The sequence below is a fragment of the Crocuta crocuta genome, unplaced genomic scaffold (assembly GCF_008692635.1).
Source record: "Crocuta crocuta isolate KB4526 unplaced genomic scaffold, BGI_CrCroc_1.0 scaffold339, whole genome shotgun sequence".
NCBI classification, from domain to species: Eukaryota; Metazoa; Chordata; class Mammalia; order Carnivora; family Hyaenidae; genus Crocuta; species Crocuta crocuta.
Genome location: NW_027530357.1, coordinates 2,057,323 through 2,075,331, shown reverse-complemented (window position 1 = coordinate 2,075,331; position 18,009 = coordinate 2,057,323). Strand labels below are relative to the sequence as shown.

Below are 18,009 nucleotides of genomic sequence, written 5' to 3'. Positions count from 1 at the left end.
CTCTCCCCGCCCCCCCCCCACACACACATGGGTCAGTGTTTGCCAGAGCATCGTCTGACATTCTGGCCAACACAAAATTTGCCGTGGGAGGGAGCACCATCTTCTACTTCCGTCAGACCTGGTTTGATACCCTGATTAGCCATCTTGGCAACCAGCTAAGGTGGAAAGAGATGGTTGGGGTGCATTTCCAGATCACACCATCAAGGATATTTATATTGAAATTTCAGCCTCTGGACCGCACCCCTGGCTGCTCTTGAAGTTCTGAACATGGGGTCTCCAGGGTGCCCCTTTGAGCAATTATCACTGACCTCTTCTTTCTATCAGGTTTGCTCAGTTCTGATCCATTGACTTATCTGAGGACTCTTCTTGAGTTCTGGGACCATTAGTCCTAAATGCAGGGTATTTCCCCAGTCCTAGGAGACCTATCCTGGGTTCTGGAGATGGAGTGACATTAATTTATCTCACTCAGCCAGATTTGATGGCTGATCAGGTAGTAGTTGAGGAGAGTGGTCATGGAAAGCAAAGGGCTTTTCTAGTATCAAACGGTTCCTACAGCTAGTGTTCATTCCACAGATTACTGATTACTTGTACAATAGAGAGAGAGCAGTTACTGCCTTAATCAGATGCTTAAGTTCAACATCACTGAAAAATGGAAGATGCCGTACAAAGTTCACAGAGCCACCTTTGAAGTTTTCTTGAATCTAATCAAGCTGGGAAGTCCTGGTTACAGGAAATATACGATGACAAAGGAGTGTGTTAATCAACACCTTGGGACAGAATCAGATGAAGTCAGAATGTGGGACTTCTAAAAGACACCTGTCTTGGATTCTTAAAAAAAAAAAAAAATCCAATGTCATGAAGGAAATAAAAAAGGCAGGGAGACTTGTCTAGATTTTAAAAGACTGCACATGGAAAATAAAGTCGGGGTGCCTGGCTGGCTCAGTAGAGCATGCGACCCTTGATCTCAGGGTCATGAGTTCAAGCCCCATGTTGGGCATGGACACTACTTAAAAAAGAAAAAAGAAAAGAAAAGAAAAGGAAAAAGAAAGAGAAAGAAAGAAAGAAAGAAAGAAAAGAAAGAAAGAAAGAAAAGAAAAGTGATGTAGCCACTCTAGAAAGTAATCTGGGAATTTTTTACAAAATTAAACATATCATTTCCAATATGGCCCAGAGAATTAAAAATTTATGCTTACACAAAACTTGGTAGGTTTATTTTCCTTTTTAAAAAACATGTTAAGTTTATTTATTTATTTTGAAAGAGAGAGAGTACTCAAGGGAGGGCAGAGAAAAGAGAGAATCCCAAGCAGGCTCCACACTGCCAGCACAGAGCCCAAGGGGGGGCCTGAGCCCACAAACCTTGGGATCATGACGAGCCAAAATCTGGAGTCAGACACTTAACTGACTGAGCCGCTCAGGCCCCCCCTTTCTTTCCTTTTTCTGTAAGCTCTAGGCCCAACATGGGGCTTGAACTCATGACCCAAGATCAAAGGTCTCATGCTCTACTGACTGATCTAAAAGTCCCAGCCAGGGGCCTTTGCTCACACAAACTTTGTACAGGAATGTTCTTAGAAGCTTTATTGGTGATGGCAAAATACTGGAAACAACTCACATGTCTTTCAAAGGGTGAACGATTGAACCAACTCCCGTACTTCCACAAACGGAACACCACTCAGCAAGAGAAAGGAATGAACTATTAATCCATGCAACAACCCGGATGGACCTCAAGGACATTATGTTTAGTGAAAAAGTCAATCTCCGAAAGTCCTATACCATATGATTCCATTTATATAGAACTCTGGAAAATGCCAACTACAGTGACAGAAGGGAGTGGGAAGAGATGGGGAGGTGGGGCTATGGGGAGTGGGGGATAGAGGCAGCCGGTGTACCGAATTCCAATACACCACTAGGGTTAAGGTGACTTGGTTTCCAGCACAGCTCCGCCTGAAAATTCATAATGGGACCTGAGTAAATAATTGTACTCAGTTGTACTTAGTTCTTTTCCTTCTCGGTTGCGTTTTTTTTTAAAAAAAAAAAAAAACAACTTTTAGGTTTAAAAACTATAGGTTATAGATTAGAAAACTCGAGTTCTTTTCCTCTTTGAAAACCCGTGACTCTCAATAGGATTGATCATGTGACTTGTAAGATAGGTAAACCCCCTCCTCACTGTAATAGAAGAATCCACAACACGAAACTGGAGACCTAACCTCCTAAGAAAGCATAGACCCCAAATCACGACTTAATCGTAAACTCCTACTGAAACACCCGGTTCTAGCACTCCTGAGGTTTCCACTTACTTTCAACACAGAAAAAATTCAGTCTCCGTAGAGACTGTCAAAAATTGCCAATGCCGACTATATTTCAAGTCGTCATGGCGGGGTATTGGGAAAAGTTTTCAATTAGCAATAATCGCGCCTCGGATAAACCTCATTGGCTACGATACTGCCACTGCGCAAAGCTGGAGGAGGTGAGCACGCACCCTGCTCCCCCACAGATGACAACTCCCTTTACAGTGAGGGTGAGCGACTGCCGGCGAATTCGTGTATATGATGTGTTCTGCTTGCAGCTGTTACATTTAAGGCCGGTCTGCACGGGAGCCTCACTGTCATTGGACGGACTCATGTCGAATACCCAGATTTTGGAAGGGAGAGTGCGTTCGCTAGGGATGCTGGGTAACCTTATGCAAATCACCATGACATCACAGGGATGACCAGGTTAGACTTGAATTTTGAGGAAAAAACGGAGCAGCGGGAAGACGGGGAAAACCAGAGCGAAACAAAAAAGGACAAGTAGCAACCTACTGAGGGAACAAGAGTCACAAGCAGACTTTCTCGGACAATCCCGAACAAAATGGCAAAAGCAATAGAAAAAACTGCAGCCTGTAAGACAAAATCAAGGCAAGGTATCTAACTGCTGACACTCTACGAAGCTAAGCCGGGTTAGGTTCTCCCGAAAACAGAGAAGAAACAGGAGCCTATACCTTAAAAAGGCGAAGTCGCCAAACCTATCAAGACAATGTAAAACTTCTGTTTTTTCAAACCCATATATTCAGTCTCCGTAGAGACTGTCAAAAATTGCCAATGCCGACTATATTTCAAGTCGTCACGGCGGGGTATTGGGAAAAGTTTTCAATTAGCAATAATCGCGCCTCGGATAAACCTCATTGGCTACGATACTGCCACTGCGCAAAGCTACTGGACACCGCCCCCTACTCATCGCCCCCAATAGGCAAGCTTCCTATTACAAAAAAGTGATTTTGAGTCTCACGGAAAAACTATCAATTATTCTCTGGTTGAAAATTATACAGACATATGAAGATCTCTTGAAAATGTCTGAGCTGTTTCTCAGGATTCCATTTCTTGATTTCACCTAACTAAGCTTTGATGGAGTCTGAAGCGAAGCATTATGGGAGGAATATGCTAATAACTTAATTCATAGAATGAGTTGGGGCAGATGAAAAATGGGCTGTATCAGCATGCTATTCCCTTGGCTCCCGGTTCACAGAGAAACTATCTTCTCCAAAATAGTGTTTTTTAAAAAATTGTGGTAAACTGTACCTAATATAAAATGTACCATTTTAACCATTTAACATCCCTCCCCATTTCTCTTTCTCCCAGCCCCTAGGAACTTCTACTTTCTGTCTCCATGAATTTGACTTCAGTAAGTACCTCATATAAGCGAAATCATACAATATTTGGCTTTTTTTAAAAGTTCATTTATTTAAATAATATCTACACCCAAGTTGGGATCTCAGGACCACGTGATCAAGAGTTGCATGCTCTTCTGACTGAGCCTCCCAGGCACCTGTCTGACTTATTTCACGTTTTAAGGTCTATCCACGTTGTAGTATAGATATCAGAATTTCATTCCTCTTTTTGGCTAATATTCTGTTGTATGGAATTTTATTATCCATCTATTATTCTATGAATCTGCTTTGTTTCCACCTTTTGGCTCTTGTGAATAATCCTTCTACAAACAATGGCATACAAATATCCATTTGAATCCTTGTTTTCAATTTGTTTCTGTATATGGTTGGAAGTGGAATTTCTGGGTCATACGATAATTCTTTTTTTAAGTAATTCTTTTTTAATCCCAAAATGTTTTCTGCTGGACACCTTAATTCAGAGGAGATAGCCTGGAAAAGGCTATTTTCATAGAAATGTCCACAGTTCACAAAGTTTGAGGTAACTCTCACTCCCACTGCCTGTTTTTCCCTTGGCAAGTGGAAAGCTGTCACAAACCTATATCTGGACTTCTATCGTCCTTGAACTATATTCTCCAAAACACCTTTGGTTTTTGCTACTCATTAAGATGCAAATAGTCTCTACGAAAGTGACATTTCCCCCAACATTTTATTATAAATTAAAAAAAAAAGAATTCAAACATGAGAGGCGCCTGTCCGGCTCAGTTGGTGGAGCATGCTATTCTTGAACTGGGGGTTATAATTTCCAGCCCTGGGTTGGGTGTAGAGATCAGTTATTTTTGAGAAAGAGAGAAAGTGTGTGTGTGCACTTGCACAAGTGGGGAGAGGGGCAGAAAGAGAAAGAGAGAGAGAGAGAGAGAGAGAGAGAGAATCCCAAGCAGGCTCTGTACTGAAGCTAACTTGATCCCACAGTTTGGTTCCTGAGATCATGACCTGAACAGATATCAAGAGGCAGAAGCTTAACTTGCTGAGCCACCCAGGCGCCCCTAAACTCTTTAAAAGAAATTCAAACATGAAATGTTCAAAGTGTTGCTCAGTGAACATTCATATAGTCATCATCTAGATGCGAAAATTACATCTTTAAATGGCCTGTTTGATGCTGATGGGTAGCTTTTTTTTTTTTTTATTCCACAGCCATAACTGCCAGGGTAGGAAAAATTAGCAAGAAAAAAAAATGAAGAAGACTAGCAACTTGATTAATTTTAGATTCTTTTACTTTGATCCAATCAAGGACTTAGTCATCAGTTCCGGGTGTGGTGACATTGCGTGTTTCACCAGCTGTCTTGGGTGACTTCATCCTCCGTGGATGACTTTCCAGGACTATGAGAAATTGAAAAGTCAGCTAACTTTTCCCAGGGACATGAGATTTTGGGGGGCTTAAAAGCACAATTGCCCTATATTAGGCAGTCTCTCAATTAATGATACTCATTCTACTTGGCAAACTGAAAAAAACAACATAGGTTTGAAATTTTTCTTGATAAAATTGGACTGGGGGGGAGGAAATGTCAGTGTTTTGGCAATTTAAAAGTTTTTGATCAAATACCTGTATGTGCAGGAAATATTCCTGATTGCGGTTTTTTTGACTTAGTAAAAATTTCCAGTCTACATTTTGGTCCTTTCTTTCAGCCAATGTGGTCAGGTCAACTAAGGCACAGAAAGGCTGTCATGTCAGGTGACTGTCCCAGCAGTGTGACCTGAGTTGTGTGCAGGTATTGCTCCCAAACTACTAAACTGGGTGACTTTACTAATATTTACCTCCACAGATTCAATGAGAGGAACAGGAGTTAAACTCTGACTCCAGCTTCCATAACCCACTCTGGGCTTCAGTTTATCTTAAAATGGGGGAAGTGGTTCCTGAGGTGGTCTTCAAGATCCCAATTAGCTGCCCTTTGATTATGTTCTAAAACACTAAATTGATTAGTGTCTTATTTAGGTGATGCTACAAAACAGCGCTTCTCATTAAAAACATTAGAAACAACTGGGAAGTTTGTAAACCGTCTTGATGCCTAGGCATCTCCCCAGACCAATTAAACCAATCTCTGGGAATAAGACCTGGGCATTGTGTTGGTTAATGCAATAAAAACACAAAAGCGAATAAAGAAAATTGGAGATGCCAAGTGGGTAAACACATTATTCCCTGCATATTATATGTGGCTTTAGATTTTCACATAAACTGCAAAAACATCAATTTTTCAGATATTTATTGATGTATTTCTTCACACCCTTACTGCAAGGATCATTATCACTGAAGTTCAGTATGAGTCTAATCTAGATCCATTATTAAAGCTTCTATCTTAACAATGAATTCCTAACTTAGTGCTGTTTAGATGTACTAATCTCGCATTGAGCACACTCTTCTTGAAACTCTAACCACTTCTCTCAAAGGGACACTACATGTTGGTTTAGGAGACAGCGGGCACACCTCGAATCAAGGTTCAACACCTCTGACCAGGAAAGGCAGATAGGGGCGCTACCACACAAATCTGGATCCCTCAACTGTGACACCCAGAGGATTATGGGGCTTGTAGTTTTCCTTGCATCATTTTTGCTTCCTGGACTGCATTTCCCAAAATGCAAAAGGAGCCAGCCAGTTTCATTGTCAGACGTAAAGTGTTCCTTAAGGTGTGAAAGGTAAGTGTTCTGTAGGGGCTGCAGGTTTCTAGAAGTTGTGGATTTGTTGTAAGAGATTCCATATTAACTTTTGGCCTTTTAGTAGTACCTGGCAGAGAGCAGCTGTTCCAGTATAGCAGGTTTTCAGCGGGTTCTCCTGAGCCTTTTGGTCTCAGGAATGCAGACTATATTTGTTCAGCAGTTCAAGTGTTGCTGAGGAATGTCTAGAGAAATCGGGGTCCTGAACCCAGATCTGGAAAGCCAGGCATAAAATAATGTTTACATATGGGGTGCATGTCACTAGGGAATTTCTGCCTTATGTTAAGTAATAGGCCAAAGCTTTGTTTGTTAGAAAGCTGGGGTAGAATGTTGCGTTTGCAATCGAGGCTAAACTAAAAGAACATGGGAAAAGTAGAGTAAAAGATGTGTACGTGCTTAGTTACATTAATAAAATCAAAAGCCAGAAAAATCAAAAGCCAGAAAAGTCTGAGCAACAACTTTATCAACACCTGGCATACTAGAATTCAAATATTCTTCTTTAGCTTATGAAGAAATACTTCTGATTTATAAAATGGGAAGTAGGTTTATGGAGCACACTGTTTCCCAAGAGGTGGTAGTAGGTAAAATAATAAGTGTATTCCTCGGAGGGATATGTCGTTAGATCTAGACATAGATGGAATAACAATTCCCTATTAAAAGATAGTGGGATGGGGCGCCTGGGTGGCTTAGTCGGTTAAGCGTCCGACTTTCGCTTAGGTCATGATCTCGCGGTTCGTGGGTTCGAGCCCCGCATCGGGCTCTGTGCTGACTGCCAGCTCAGAGCCTGGAGCCTGTTTCAGAGTCTGTGTCTCCCTCTCTCTCTGACCCTCCCCTGCTCACGCTGTCTCTCTCTCTCTCTCCCTCTCCTAGAAATAAATAAAACATTAAAAAAAAAAGATAGTGGGAGTAGGCTATTATTCTTTTGAAGTTTATAAAAAGTTTGTTTCTGACCAGCCAGGTTTTATTGGGACAGACAGAACAGGTCTTATGTTATGCTAGAGTCCTGATTCACCAATTTTTATTTTACACTCCCTTTTTAAAATCCACATTTTTAAAGTCCCTTCCACCATTTTATTAAATAAACCAAAGTGTGTACAGTTTCTCTTGGGTGCAAAAAGTCTTGGAAGATTCACCAAACATTTTATTTTTTTTATTTATTTTTTCAACATTTTTTAATGTTTTATTTATTTCTGAGAGAGAGAGAGACAGCGTGAGCAGGAGAGGGTCAGAGAGAGAGGGAGACACAGAATCCGAAGCAGGCCCCAGGCTCTGAGCTGTCAGCACAGAGCCCGACGCGGAGCTCGAACCCACTGACCGTGAGATCATGACCTGAGCCGAAGTCGGACGCTTAACTGACTGAGCCACTCAGATGGCCCTCACCAAACATTTTAAATTGATTTCCATCTGATGGCCACATCATAGTAGACCTCTGGTTGTATGTTCTTAAGACGTCAAGAGGACAAGTGGCTTGGGTTGTTATGCAATAGTCTAGTGTGGAGACAAGATTTAATTTTGTGGGAGGTATTAGAAATTCTTGACCAAAAGAAATTAGAAAGGGAGCCTTTTAAAAGTTATAAAAAGATATAAAAGATATAAAAAGGGAGCCTTGTTGTTTTAGGTTGGACTTCATGGGACTCAGGAAAGCGGGCCGGAATCAGTTTTAACTGGTGACGGTCAGTTGTTACACATCAGGGACTTGTTAGCCAGTTGTTAAGCCATTGGTAGCCTGAAGCTGGCCATGATGGGATTATTTTCTTATATCTTTTTGGGAGGGGATAGTGGGGGAGAAGGTAGTGCACCCCTGGCAAGGGTCAGTTCTCTCTATAAGCCTGGAGCCCCAATGTTCTGTGCATTCTTGAGTTCTCACATCCTGAGCTAGCTCACACTCTCCCAAATTCTACAAAAGACTGATCTGGATTACAAAGTAAGATGATTAGAAATACATTCCAGGTGTGGGGCTGGGGGTGGAGGCTGCACCTTTCCAGTGAAAGATATTCTTGTTTATTTGGGGGCCCATCCTTCAAGATACTGAAGTCACTGATTAACTCACTATCAGGAGGTTGTTCAGATAAGCAGCAATCTGCTACCAGAAGTAGTATAGCCTGGATGGAGAGTCTTCTTAGATTATGCAAAAATCTGTACTCCTCTCCAATACATTTTCTAATACCTAGATATTGTCTTCAAGAGGACAATATTGTGTGCAATGCCCACAATTTCATATTCCCCAGTCATTTCTCAGTATGCTTTCGGCTCTCATCACCTGTCCCATAAATATTTCGGTGTACAACTTTGCTGATTATCAGATACCCTTTGGGTTGGCAGCTTATTGATAAAAATCGAAATCTCACCAGTAACATCCCAAATCCCAGTTAGGGTGGACTATTTTGGGGAAATGACAGTGCTACCCAAGCTTTTCTTTATTTGCACTTCCTTCCTTAGGCTTAGTCTATATATTTTTAGGCTAAGCTTAGCCCTTGTTTATCTCTGTACTGTTGATAATCATGTACCCTTGCTTTCATTTTTGCCTAGATCCAGGGCAACATGAGGCAGTATACTTTTAAGTTACCTACCCTAGTTCACTTTGTACATTTAATTTCTTTTTTTTTTAATGTTTTACTTATTTCTGAGAGAGAGAGAGAGAGACAGCGTGAGCAGGGGAGGGCCAGAGAGAGAGGGAGGTGCAGAATCTGAAGCAGGCTCCAGGCTCTGAGCTAGTGTCAGCACAGAGCCCGATGCGGGGCTCGAACCCACGAACCGTGAGATCATGACCTGCGCCGAAGTCGGACGCTTAACCAACTGAGCCACCCAGGCGCCCCTGTACATTTAATTTCAAATAGGTTTTCTCCAAATACTGTATGACTGCTGACCTGGTCCAGATGTTACAGTTTTATCTATCTTTAAGGTGAAACATCCCACATTTTAGCTTCTCTTCAAAGTACTCCATTCCCTTTTTTTTCTCCTCACTTTTTGGATAATATCTCTTAAGCCTTTAAAATATTCAAAAGAGATAAGCATTTTACTTTATCTCATGGCTTTTGGCACTTCTGCACTACCGCTGTCCTGGGCACACTAGGACATCTGCAATCCAGACATCCCTCTAAGGAATTAAAACATTATTTTTAATATTTATTTATTTATTTAAAAAATTTTTAAAAAAATTTTTTTAATGTTTTATTTATTTCTAGGAGAGAGAGAGAGAGAGACAGCATGAGCAGGGGAGGGTCAGAGAGAAAGGGAGTCACAGACTGAAACAGGCTCCAGGCTCTGAGCTGGCAGTCAGCACAGAGCCCGATGCGGGGCTCGAACCCGCGAACCGCGAGATCATGACCTAAGCGAAAGTCGGACGCTTAACCGACTAAGCCACCCAGGCGCCCCTATTTAAAAAATGTTTTTAAAAAAATTTAGAAAAAAATAAAAAAAATAAATGTTTTTAACATTTATTTATTTTTGAGAGACAGAGGGCAAGCAGGGGAGGGGCAGAGACAGAGGGAGACCCAGAATTAGAAGCAGGATCCAGGCTCTGAGCTGTGAGCACAGAGCCTGACGTGGGGTTGAACCCACAAACTGTGAGATCATGACCTGAGCTGAAGTTGGACGCTCAACCAACTGAGCCCCTAAGGAGTTTTTAAAAAACCTTTTATTGTGGGGGCACCTGTCTGGCTCAGTCGGTAGAGCATGTGACTCTTGATCTCAGGTGGTGAGTTCCAGCCTGACGTTGGGTGTAGAGACTACTTAAAACATATGTAATATACATTTTTATAAATTTTATATATTTTATAAATATATAAAAACATATATAAATTTTTTAATGTTCTATTTATTATTTTTGAGAGAGACAGACAGAGTGTGAACAAGAGAGGGGCAGAGAGAGAGAGGATCACAGATGCTGAAGCAGGCTCCAGGCTCTGAACTGTCAGCACAGAGCCTAACGCGGGGCTCGAACTCATGAACGGTGAGATTATGACCTGAGCTGAAGTCAGACACTTAACCAACTGAGTCACCCAGGCACTTCTGTTGTTTCTTTTTAAAAGCTTATTTATTGGGGCGCCTGGGTGGCTTAGTCGGTTAAGCGTCCGACTTTTGCTTAGGTCATGATCTCACGGTTCGTGGGTTCGAGCCCCGCGTCGGGCTCTGTGCTGACTGCCAGCTCGGAGCCTGGAGCCTGTTTCAGTCTGTGACTCCCTCTCTCTCTGACCCTCCCCTGCTCACGCTGTCTCTCTCTCTCTCTCCTAGAAATAAATAAAAATATTTTTTTTAAAAAAAGCTTATTTATTTATTCTGAGAAAGAGAGAGAGAGAGCAAGTGGGTAAGGGGCAGAGAGGGAGAGTGAGAATCACAAGCAGGCTCTGCACCACCAATGCAGAGCCTGATGCTGGGCTTGAACTCACAAACTGTGAGATTGTGACCTGAGCCAAAGTCAGACCCTTAACCAACTGAGCCACTCAAGCACCCCTTTATAAAAAATTTTTATTGTGGAGATAGAATAATATAACGAACCCAATTCACAGACTTCAAACCCAATTCACCCAGCTTCAAAAATGAACAACTCTTGGCTAATCTTGTTTCATTTATACAGTATATTCCTATCTACTCTGCCCCCTCTATATTATTTTGAAATAAATCCTCTTAGATATATCATCTCATCCAAATATTTCAGTATGTAACTTCTATAGGATGAAGACTTTTTTAAAAAATCACAATACCACTTGTCGTACACAAAACACTTTTTTATATATATTTTTTATTCCCTTAAGTAATCTCTAAGACCAATGTGGGGCTTGAACTCACAACTCTGAGATCAAGAGTTGCATGCTTTACTGACTGAGCCAGCTAGATACCCCCTTACATAAAAAACAATAATTTCTTAATATCAAACATACAGTAATGCTCAATTTTCCAATTATCAATGTTGTAACGTTCCAGATAAGGAAGGCCCACATATTACAGTTGGTTGGTATGTCTTTAAACCTCTTTAATCTGTAATTCCCCCTTCAGATCTATTTCTGTCTCTTGCAGTTTATTTGTTGAAGTAGCTGATTTGTCTGTCCTGTTTTCCTATAGTCTGAACTTCATGGATTGACAGATGATATCATGTAACATTGCTTTGGCCTCTGTATTTCCTATAAATTGTTAATAAACTCTAGAGACTGGACACTGTCAAGTTCAAAAAAATTTTTTTTCCAAGACCACATCTTGCACGGGGGGTGGTGTGCTCTTCCATGACGAGTCTGCTTGTCTCTCTTTTCGTAATGTTGACAGTGGAGGAAGCTGTTAATGCTTGATGCCTCGATGCTGCCTTTGCTTTTCAGCTATAAATGAGGTATCACCTCACACCTGACAGAATGGCTAAAATCAAAAGACACGAGAAATAAGTAGTGTGGGCGAGGAGATGGAGAAAAAGGAACACTTGTGCACTGTTTGTGGGAATGCAAGCTGGTACAGCCACTGTGGAAAACAGTATGGAGTTTCCTTAAAAAATTAAAAATAGAATTATTCTATGATCCAGTAATTCCACTACTAGGCATTTACCCAAGGAAAACAAAAACACTAATTTGAAAAGGTATATGAACCTCTGTGTTTATTGCAGCATTACTTATAATAGCCAAGATATCGAAGCAACCCGAGTGTCCATAGATGAATGGATAAAGAAGATGTCAGCACACACACACACGTGCATGCACACACTCACTCCACACAAGAGTATTACTCAGCCATAAAAAGAAGGATATCTTGCTATTTGCAACAACATGGATGGATCTAGAGGATATAATGCTAAGTGAAATAAGTCAAATACCACATGATTTCACTCATATGTGGAATTTTAAGAAAAAAAAAACACAACAAATGAACAAAGAAAAGAGAGACAAAAAAACAGACTCAAAAAAATTTAAGTTTATTTTGAGAGAGAGAGCACGCATGCACGTGCATGAGTGAGTGGGGGGAGGAGCAGAGAGAAAGAAAGGAAGAGAGAGAGAATCCCAGGCAGTCTCCTCGCTGCCAATGGAGAGCCCGATGAGGGGCTCAAACCCACAAACCATGAGACCATGACCTGGGCTGAAATCAAGAGCTGGACATTTAACCGACTGAGCCACCGAGGTACCCTGAGACCCTTTTTAAAACATGTTTATTTTTGACAGAGAGAGAGTATGAACATGTGTTGGGGAGGGACAGAGAGAGGGAGACAGAGGATCGTAAGTGGGCTCTGCATGGAGAGCCCAATGCAGAGCTCAAACCCATGAACTGGGAGATCACAACCTGAGCCAAGCCAGACACTTAACTGACTTAAGCCACCCAGGCACCCCGAAAACTGACTTTTTTCCAGCATAGTCCTTTATTTATTTTTTAAATATAATTTATTGTCAAGTTGGTTTCCATACAACACCCAGTGCTCATCCCAACGAGTGCCCTCCTCAATGCCCATCACCCACCTTCCCCTCTCCCTCACCCCCATCAACCCTCAGTTTGTTCTCAGTATTTAAGAGTCTCTTATGGTTTTCCTCCCTCCCTCTCTGTAACTTTTTTTCTCTTTCCCTGTCCCCATGGTCTTCTGTTAAGTTTCTCGAGATCCACGTATGAGTGAAAACATGCGGTATCTGTCCTTCTCTGACTGACTTATTTCACATAGCAGAAAACCCTCCAGTTCCATCCACATTGCTACACATGGCCAGATTTCATTCTTTCTCATTGCCATGTAGTGTTCCATTGTATAGATAAACCACAGCTTCTTTTTTTTTTTTTAATGTTTTATTTATTTCTAGGAGAGAGAGAGAGAGACAGCGTGAGCAGGGGAGGGTCAGAGAGAGAGGGAGTCACAGACTGAAACAGGCTCCAGGCTCTGAGCCGGCAGTCAGCACAGAGCCCGACGCGGGGCTCGAACCCACGAACCGTGAGATCATGACCTAAGCGAAAGTCGGACCCTTAACCGACTAAGCCACCCAGGCGCCCCGATAAACCACAGCTTCTTGATCCATTCGTCAGTTGATGGACATTTAACAGACTCTTAAATATACAGAACAAACTGGAGGTTGCCAGAGGGTAAGTAGGTGAGAGGATGGGTTAAATAGATGCTGGGGATTAAGCATGCACTTAAAGTGGTGAGCAATGATGAATCTATAGAATTGTTGAATCATTATGTTGTGCACCTGAAACTAATGTAATACTATATGTTAATTACCCTTGAATTTAAAAAAAAGTCTTAAGGGAAAGACTAAAAAAAAAAAAAAAGAATAGAGTTCTGATACATCTTCCAGTCCCTGGCAACTACTAATTTACTTTCTGTCTCTATTTATGTATGTATTTTGGACATTTTATATAAGTGGAATCATATAGTATTTGTCCTTTTGTGACTGACTTCTTACACTTAGCATAATTTTTTTGATGTTTATCTATATTGTAGCATATATTAGAACTTCATGTTTATAGGTAAATTTCCTTGTATGGATAGACCCCCATTTTGTTTATCCATTCATCAGTTAGTTGATGGCTACCTTAGTTTTGGTTTTGGTGTTTTGTTTTGTTTTTTAATTTAAATTTTAGTTAACATGCAGTGCAATATTGGTTTCAGGAGAATTCAGTGATTCATCACTTAACATACAGCACCCAGTGTCCTCACAACAAGTGTCCTTCTTAATATCCATCACCCATCTAGCATCTTCCACTCACCTCCCTCCATCAACCCATAATTTGTTCTCTATCATTAAGAGCCTCTTGTGGTTTGTTGGGGCGCTTGGGTGGCTCAGTCTAAGTGTCTGACTTCAGCTCAGGTCATGATCTCGTGGTTCTGGAGTTCAAGCCCTGCATCAGGGTCTGTGCTGACAGCTCAGAGCCTTGAGCCTATTTCGGATTCTGTGTCTCCCTCTCTCTCAGCCCCTCCCCCGCTCACACTCAGTCTCTCTCTCCTGAAACAATAAACATTTGAAAACATTTTTAAAAAAAGAGTCTCTTGTGGTTTGTTTCCCTCTCTTCTCTTTTTCCTCCTCCTTCCCTTATGTTCATGTTTTGTTTCTTAAATTTCACAAATGACTGGAATTATATGGTATTTTTCTCTGATTGACTTGTTTTGCTTAGCATAATACATTCTAGCTCCATCCACGTCATTGTGGATGGCAAGTTTTCATTTTTTTATTTTTTNAAGGAGACACAGAATCTGAAGTAGGCACCAGGCTCTGAGCTGTCGGCACAGAGCTCGATGCAGGACTTGAACTCACAAACTGTGTGATTATGACCTGAGTTACAATCCGACGCTTAACTGACTGAGCTACCCAGGCGTCCCAGCATTCTTTTTTTTTTTTTAAGTTTATTTATTTATTTGAGAGAGAGGGGGACATGTACAAGTGGGGGAGGGGCAGAGAGAGAGAAGGAGACAGAGAATCCCTAGCAGGCTCTGCGCTAGAAGGACTCAAACTCATGAACCGTGAGATCATGACCTGAGCTGAAATCCAGAGTCAGACCTAACCGACTGAGCCACCCAGGCACCCCAAGATTTCATTCTTTTTGATGGCTGAATAATATTCCATTATATATACATACCACATCTTTAACCATTCATCAATTGATGGACATTTGGGCTGTCTCCATAGTTTGGTTATTGTTGATAATGCTGCTATAAACAGTGGGGTGCATGTACCCCTTCAAATCCATATTTTTGTATCCTCTGGGTAAATACCTAATAGTGCAATTGCTGGATCATAGGGTAGTTCTGTTTTTAGTTTCAGCTGCCTTAGTTTTATTTACATATATTATATATTATATATATTTAAAACATTTTTTAATGTCTATTTTTGAAAGAGAGAGAGACAGAGCGCAAGCAGGTGAAGGGCAGAGAGAGAGGGAGNTATTTTTTTTTAACTGTTTTATATATTTTTGAAAGAGAGAGAGACAGGGGAGGGGCAGAGAGGAAGGGGCAGAGGATCTGAAGTGGGCTCCATGCAGACAGCAGTGAGCCCATGGTGGGGCTCGAGCTCATTAACTTCAAGATCATGACCTGAGCCAAAGTCAGATGCTCAACAGACTGAGCCACCCAGGCGCCCTTTGGCAGCCTTAGTTTTTATTTATTTATTTTTCTTTTTTGATGTTTTATTTATCTTTGAGAGAGATAGAGACAGTGTGAGCAGGGGAGGGTCAGAGAGAGAGGGAGATACAGAATCCGAAGACAGGCTCCAGGCTCTGAGCTGTTAGCACAGAGCCCAACGTGGTGTGCGAACCCACGAACTGTGAGATCATGACCTGAGCCGAAGTCGGACGCTTAACCTACTGAGTCACCCAGGCGACCCCAGCCTTAGTTTTTAAAACCTGTTTTCTCACATCAGGTTTCTTTCTCTCTAGAACAGGATGAATTTTAGGTGGACTCTCAGAACAGCGAAAGGCCGCTGGCTGGTGAACATCAGCCGGCAAAGCTCACATGGATCCACGGGGTTATTTGTGCCACCAAGTCCACCTCTAGACCCGGAGAAGGTCAAAGAGTTACAGCGCTTCATCACCCTATCCAAGAGACTCCTGGTGATGACTGGGGCAGGAATCTCCACTGAGTCAGGGATCCCAGACTACAGGTCAGAAAAGGTGGGACTCTATGCCCGCACTGACCAGAAACCCATCCAGCATGGGGATTTTCTACGGAGCGCTCCAATCCGCCAGCGGTACTGGGCGAGAAACTTCGTAGGCTGGCCTCGGTTCTCGTCCCTCCAGCCCAACCCTGCCCATTGGGCCTTGAGCAACTGGGAGAGACTTGGAAAGCTGTACTGGTTGGTGACCCAAAATGTGGATGCCTTGCACACTAAAGCAGGGAGTCAGCGCCTGACAGAACTCCATGGCTGCATGCACAGGTGCAGGAAGGTCTACACAGTTTGAATGTGAGCTGCATGAGAGCAAGGCCCTGGCTGTCTTGATCACTGTTGTCCTCGTTAGACCTTGAGAAAAGATTTGGGAGCAAGTTATTTATTTTGGAGTTGATCCCAGCAAACTCACTGAGGGAGTGGGGGAATGAAACAGGGTAGGGAAGAAAAGCCAAGAAAAGGGTATGTTAATGAATGGGCTGCAGCTTTGGGGAGCTGGGGCTCAATCCTTTGAGAGGCCCTCTGTCTAGAGCATGCTTCAGAAGTGTCTTACTGAAAGCTGAGGAAGCGTGGGCACTTATCTACCACGTCCCATCCCTTACTGGTTGAGGGTCTTTCTAGGGGAATTAACTCCCTAACACTGACTCTGCAATTCCTTGGCCAGTAAACCCCCTAAAAGAGATGCAGGAAGTTGCTCCTAAGAGAACTGTGTACAAGTGGCCTGTAGGGTGTCCTGAGGGGACTATGAGCAAGGCACCAACAGCATAGTCTATAAGCTGGTGGATCTCTGGTGCCTGGACACATAGCGCACAGTACAGTCTGGGGTATAGTCAGAACCCAGTAAATATTGATGGAAGGAACACATGGAGCCCTGGCAAGAACTTGAACCTAATTGGAGACCATTTCCTTATTATTAAGCCCCAGAGATCCTCCTGCCAATCATAAAATATTTATTGGGTGCCTACGTCATGTGGGGCGCTACTGGCGGTGTGGAGGGGTCAAAACCAAAGCATAAAACGTGCTGTACTTTATATGTGAGAACTCTGTAATCTCTTGGGGGTTGGGGGGATCCAAAAATAACATGTTGAACAACAGACAACTCCATACGTGATTGTTAAATTATGTGGTCCTTGATAGACATGCTTTATAGGTTCAGAGAAACAGATTTAGTAAAGCTTGGAGTAATCGGTCAAGCTTTTATGGGAAAGGTGGGACTTGAGCCTGGCTCAGGTCTGACTGAACAAAACAGGGGAGAGGGCTTTCTAAATGAAGAGGATTTGTAGGGCTCAGAGGAGTCTGGCCTGGTCTCTGTGGAGACTACTATGAAATCAGATTGTCTGGAAAGGTTAGACCCAAATCATCGGCACATCTTAAAATAGTACAGTGCAATTTGGGTCTCTTGTGAGAGACCAAAAGGGACTATTAGTGGTTCCTGAGCAAGATAGCAACATAATAAAAATAGCATTTGAGGAAAGCCACACAGGATTAGGGAGAGTGGCTCAGGGAGGTCAGCCTGAAGGACCCAGTTCAAGGTGGTATCAGGGGAATTTGGAGCTAATGATGGCCATCAAAATTTTCTTTTCCTGATGAAAGTTCCAAATCTCCCCAATAAGAAAGCAGCATAATGAACTCCCGTGTATCGTCACTCAAAGATTTTATCATGCCTAGTCCTCCCCCTCCCCCCGCACCCACTGTCTCTTAAAATAGCTTCTATTTATTGAGTGGCTACTGTCTATAGGCACTGTTCTAGGTGGTGGGCATAGCACAGTGGTCAAAGGGCCCAAAGTTCTTGCCCTCACATGAGCTCATGATGAGAGAGGTGAGGTGTCACTGGAAGGACACCGAGAGGAAGAGTGTTTTAGGGATGGTGGTGACAGACAGCACCCATCAGCCTGGAGGAGGAGAAGGANATGAGCTCATGATGAGAGAGGTGAGGTGTCACTGGAAGGACACCGAGAGGAAGAGTGTTTTAGGGATGGTGGTGACGGACAGCACCCATCAGCCTGGAGGAGGAGAAGGAGGGAGGGAAGCNCGTGGGGCTTGAACCCCCAAGCAGAGAGATCATGACCTGAGCTGAAGTCGGATGCCCAACCGACTGAGCGCCCCAGG

The 18,009-nt window shown here is 42.5% G+C and overlaps 1 protein-coding gene and 2 non-coding genes across 4 annotated transcripts; 1 reads left to right on the top strand and 2 right to left on the bottom strand.

The window, feature by feature from the left end:
• Positions 1–2,316: 2,316 nt before the first annotated feature.
• LOC144233217 (U4 spliceosomal RNA) lies at positions 2,317–2,457 on the bottom strand. Its single transcript, XR_013335625.1, has one exon. It is a non-coding gene; the product is annotated as a U4 spliceosomal RNA (small nuclear RNA).
• A 592-nt stretch (positions 2,458–3,049) lies between these two features.
• Positions 3,050–3,190, bottom strand: LOC144233218 (U4 spliceosomal RNA). Its single transcript, XR_013335626.1, has one exon. It is a non-coding gene; the product is annotated as a U4 spliceosomal RNA (small nuclear RNA).
• Positions 3,191–6,284: 3,094 nt separating this feature from the next.
• On the top strand, positions 6,285–16,302 carry SIRT4 (sirtuin 4). Of its 2 annotated transcripts, none has more exons than XM_077765928.1 (2): positions 6,285–6,331; positions 15,674–16,302. In XM_077765928.1, exon 2 carries the CDS (start codon positions 15,680–15,682, stop codon positions 16,193–16,195), a length of 516 nt encoding a protein of 171 aa, XP_077622054.1. In that variant the 5' UTR covers positions 6,285–6,331; positions 15,674–15,679; the 3' UTR covers positions 16,196–16,302. The 2 variants fall into 2 exon arrangements, with proteins under 2 accessions (XP_077622054.1, XP_077622055.1); XM_077765929.1 differs by having other exon boundaries at positions 6,292–6,331; positions 15,679–16,302.
• Positions 16,303–18,009: the final 1,707 nt, after the last annotated feature.

Bases quoted from the DNA above. Each gene is read 5' to 3' on its own strand.
- SIRT4 (XM_077765928.1), top strand. From the start codon at position 15,680: ATGAATTTTAGGTGGACTCTCAGAACAGCGAAAGGCCGCTGGCTGGTG.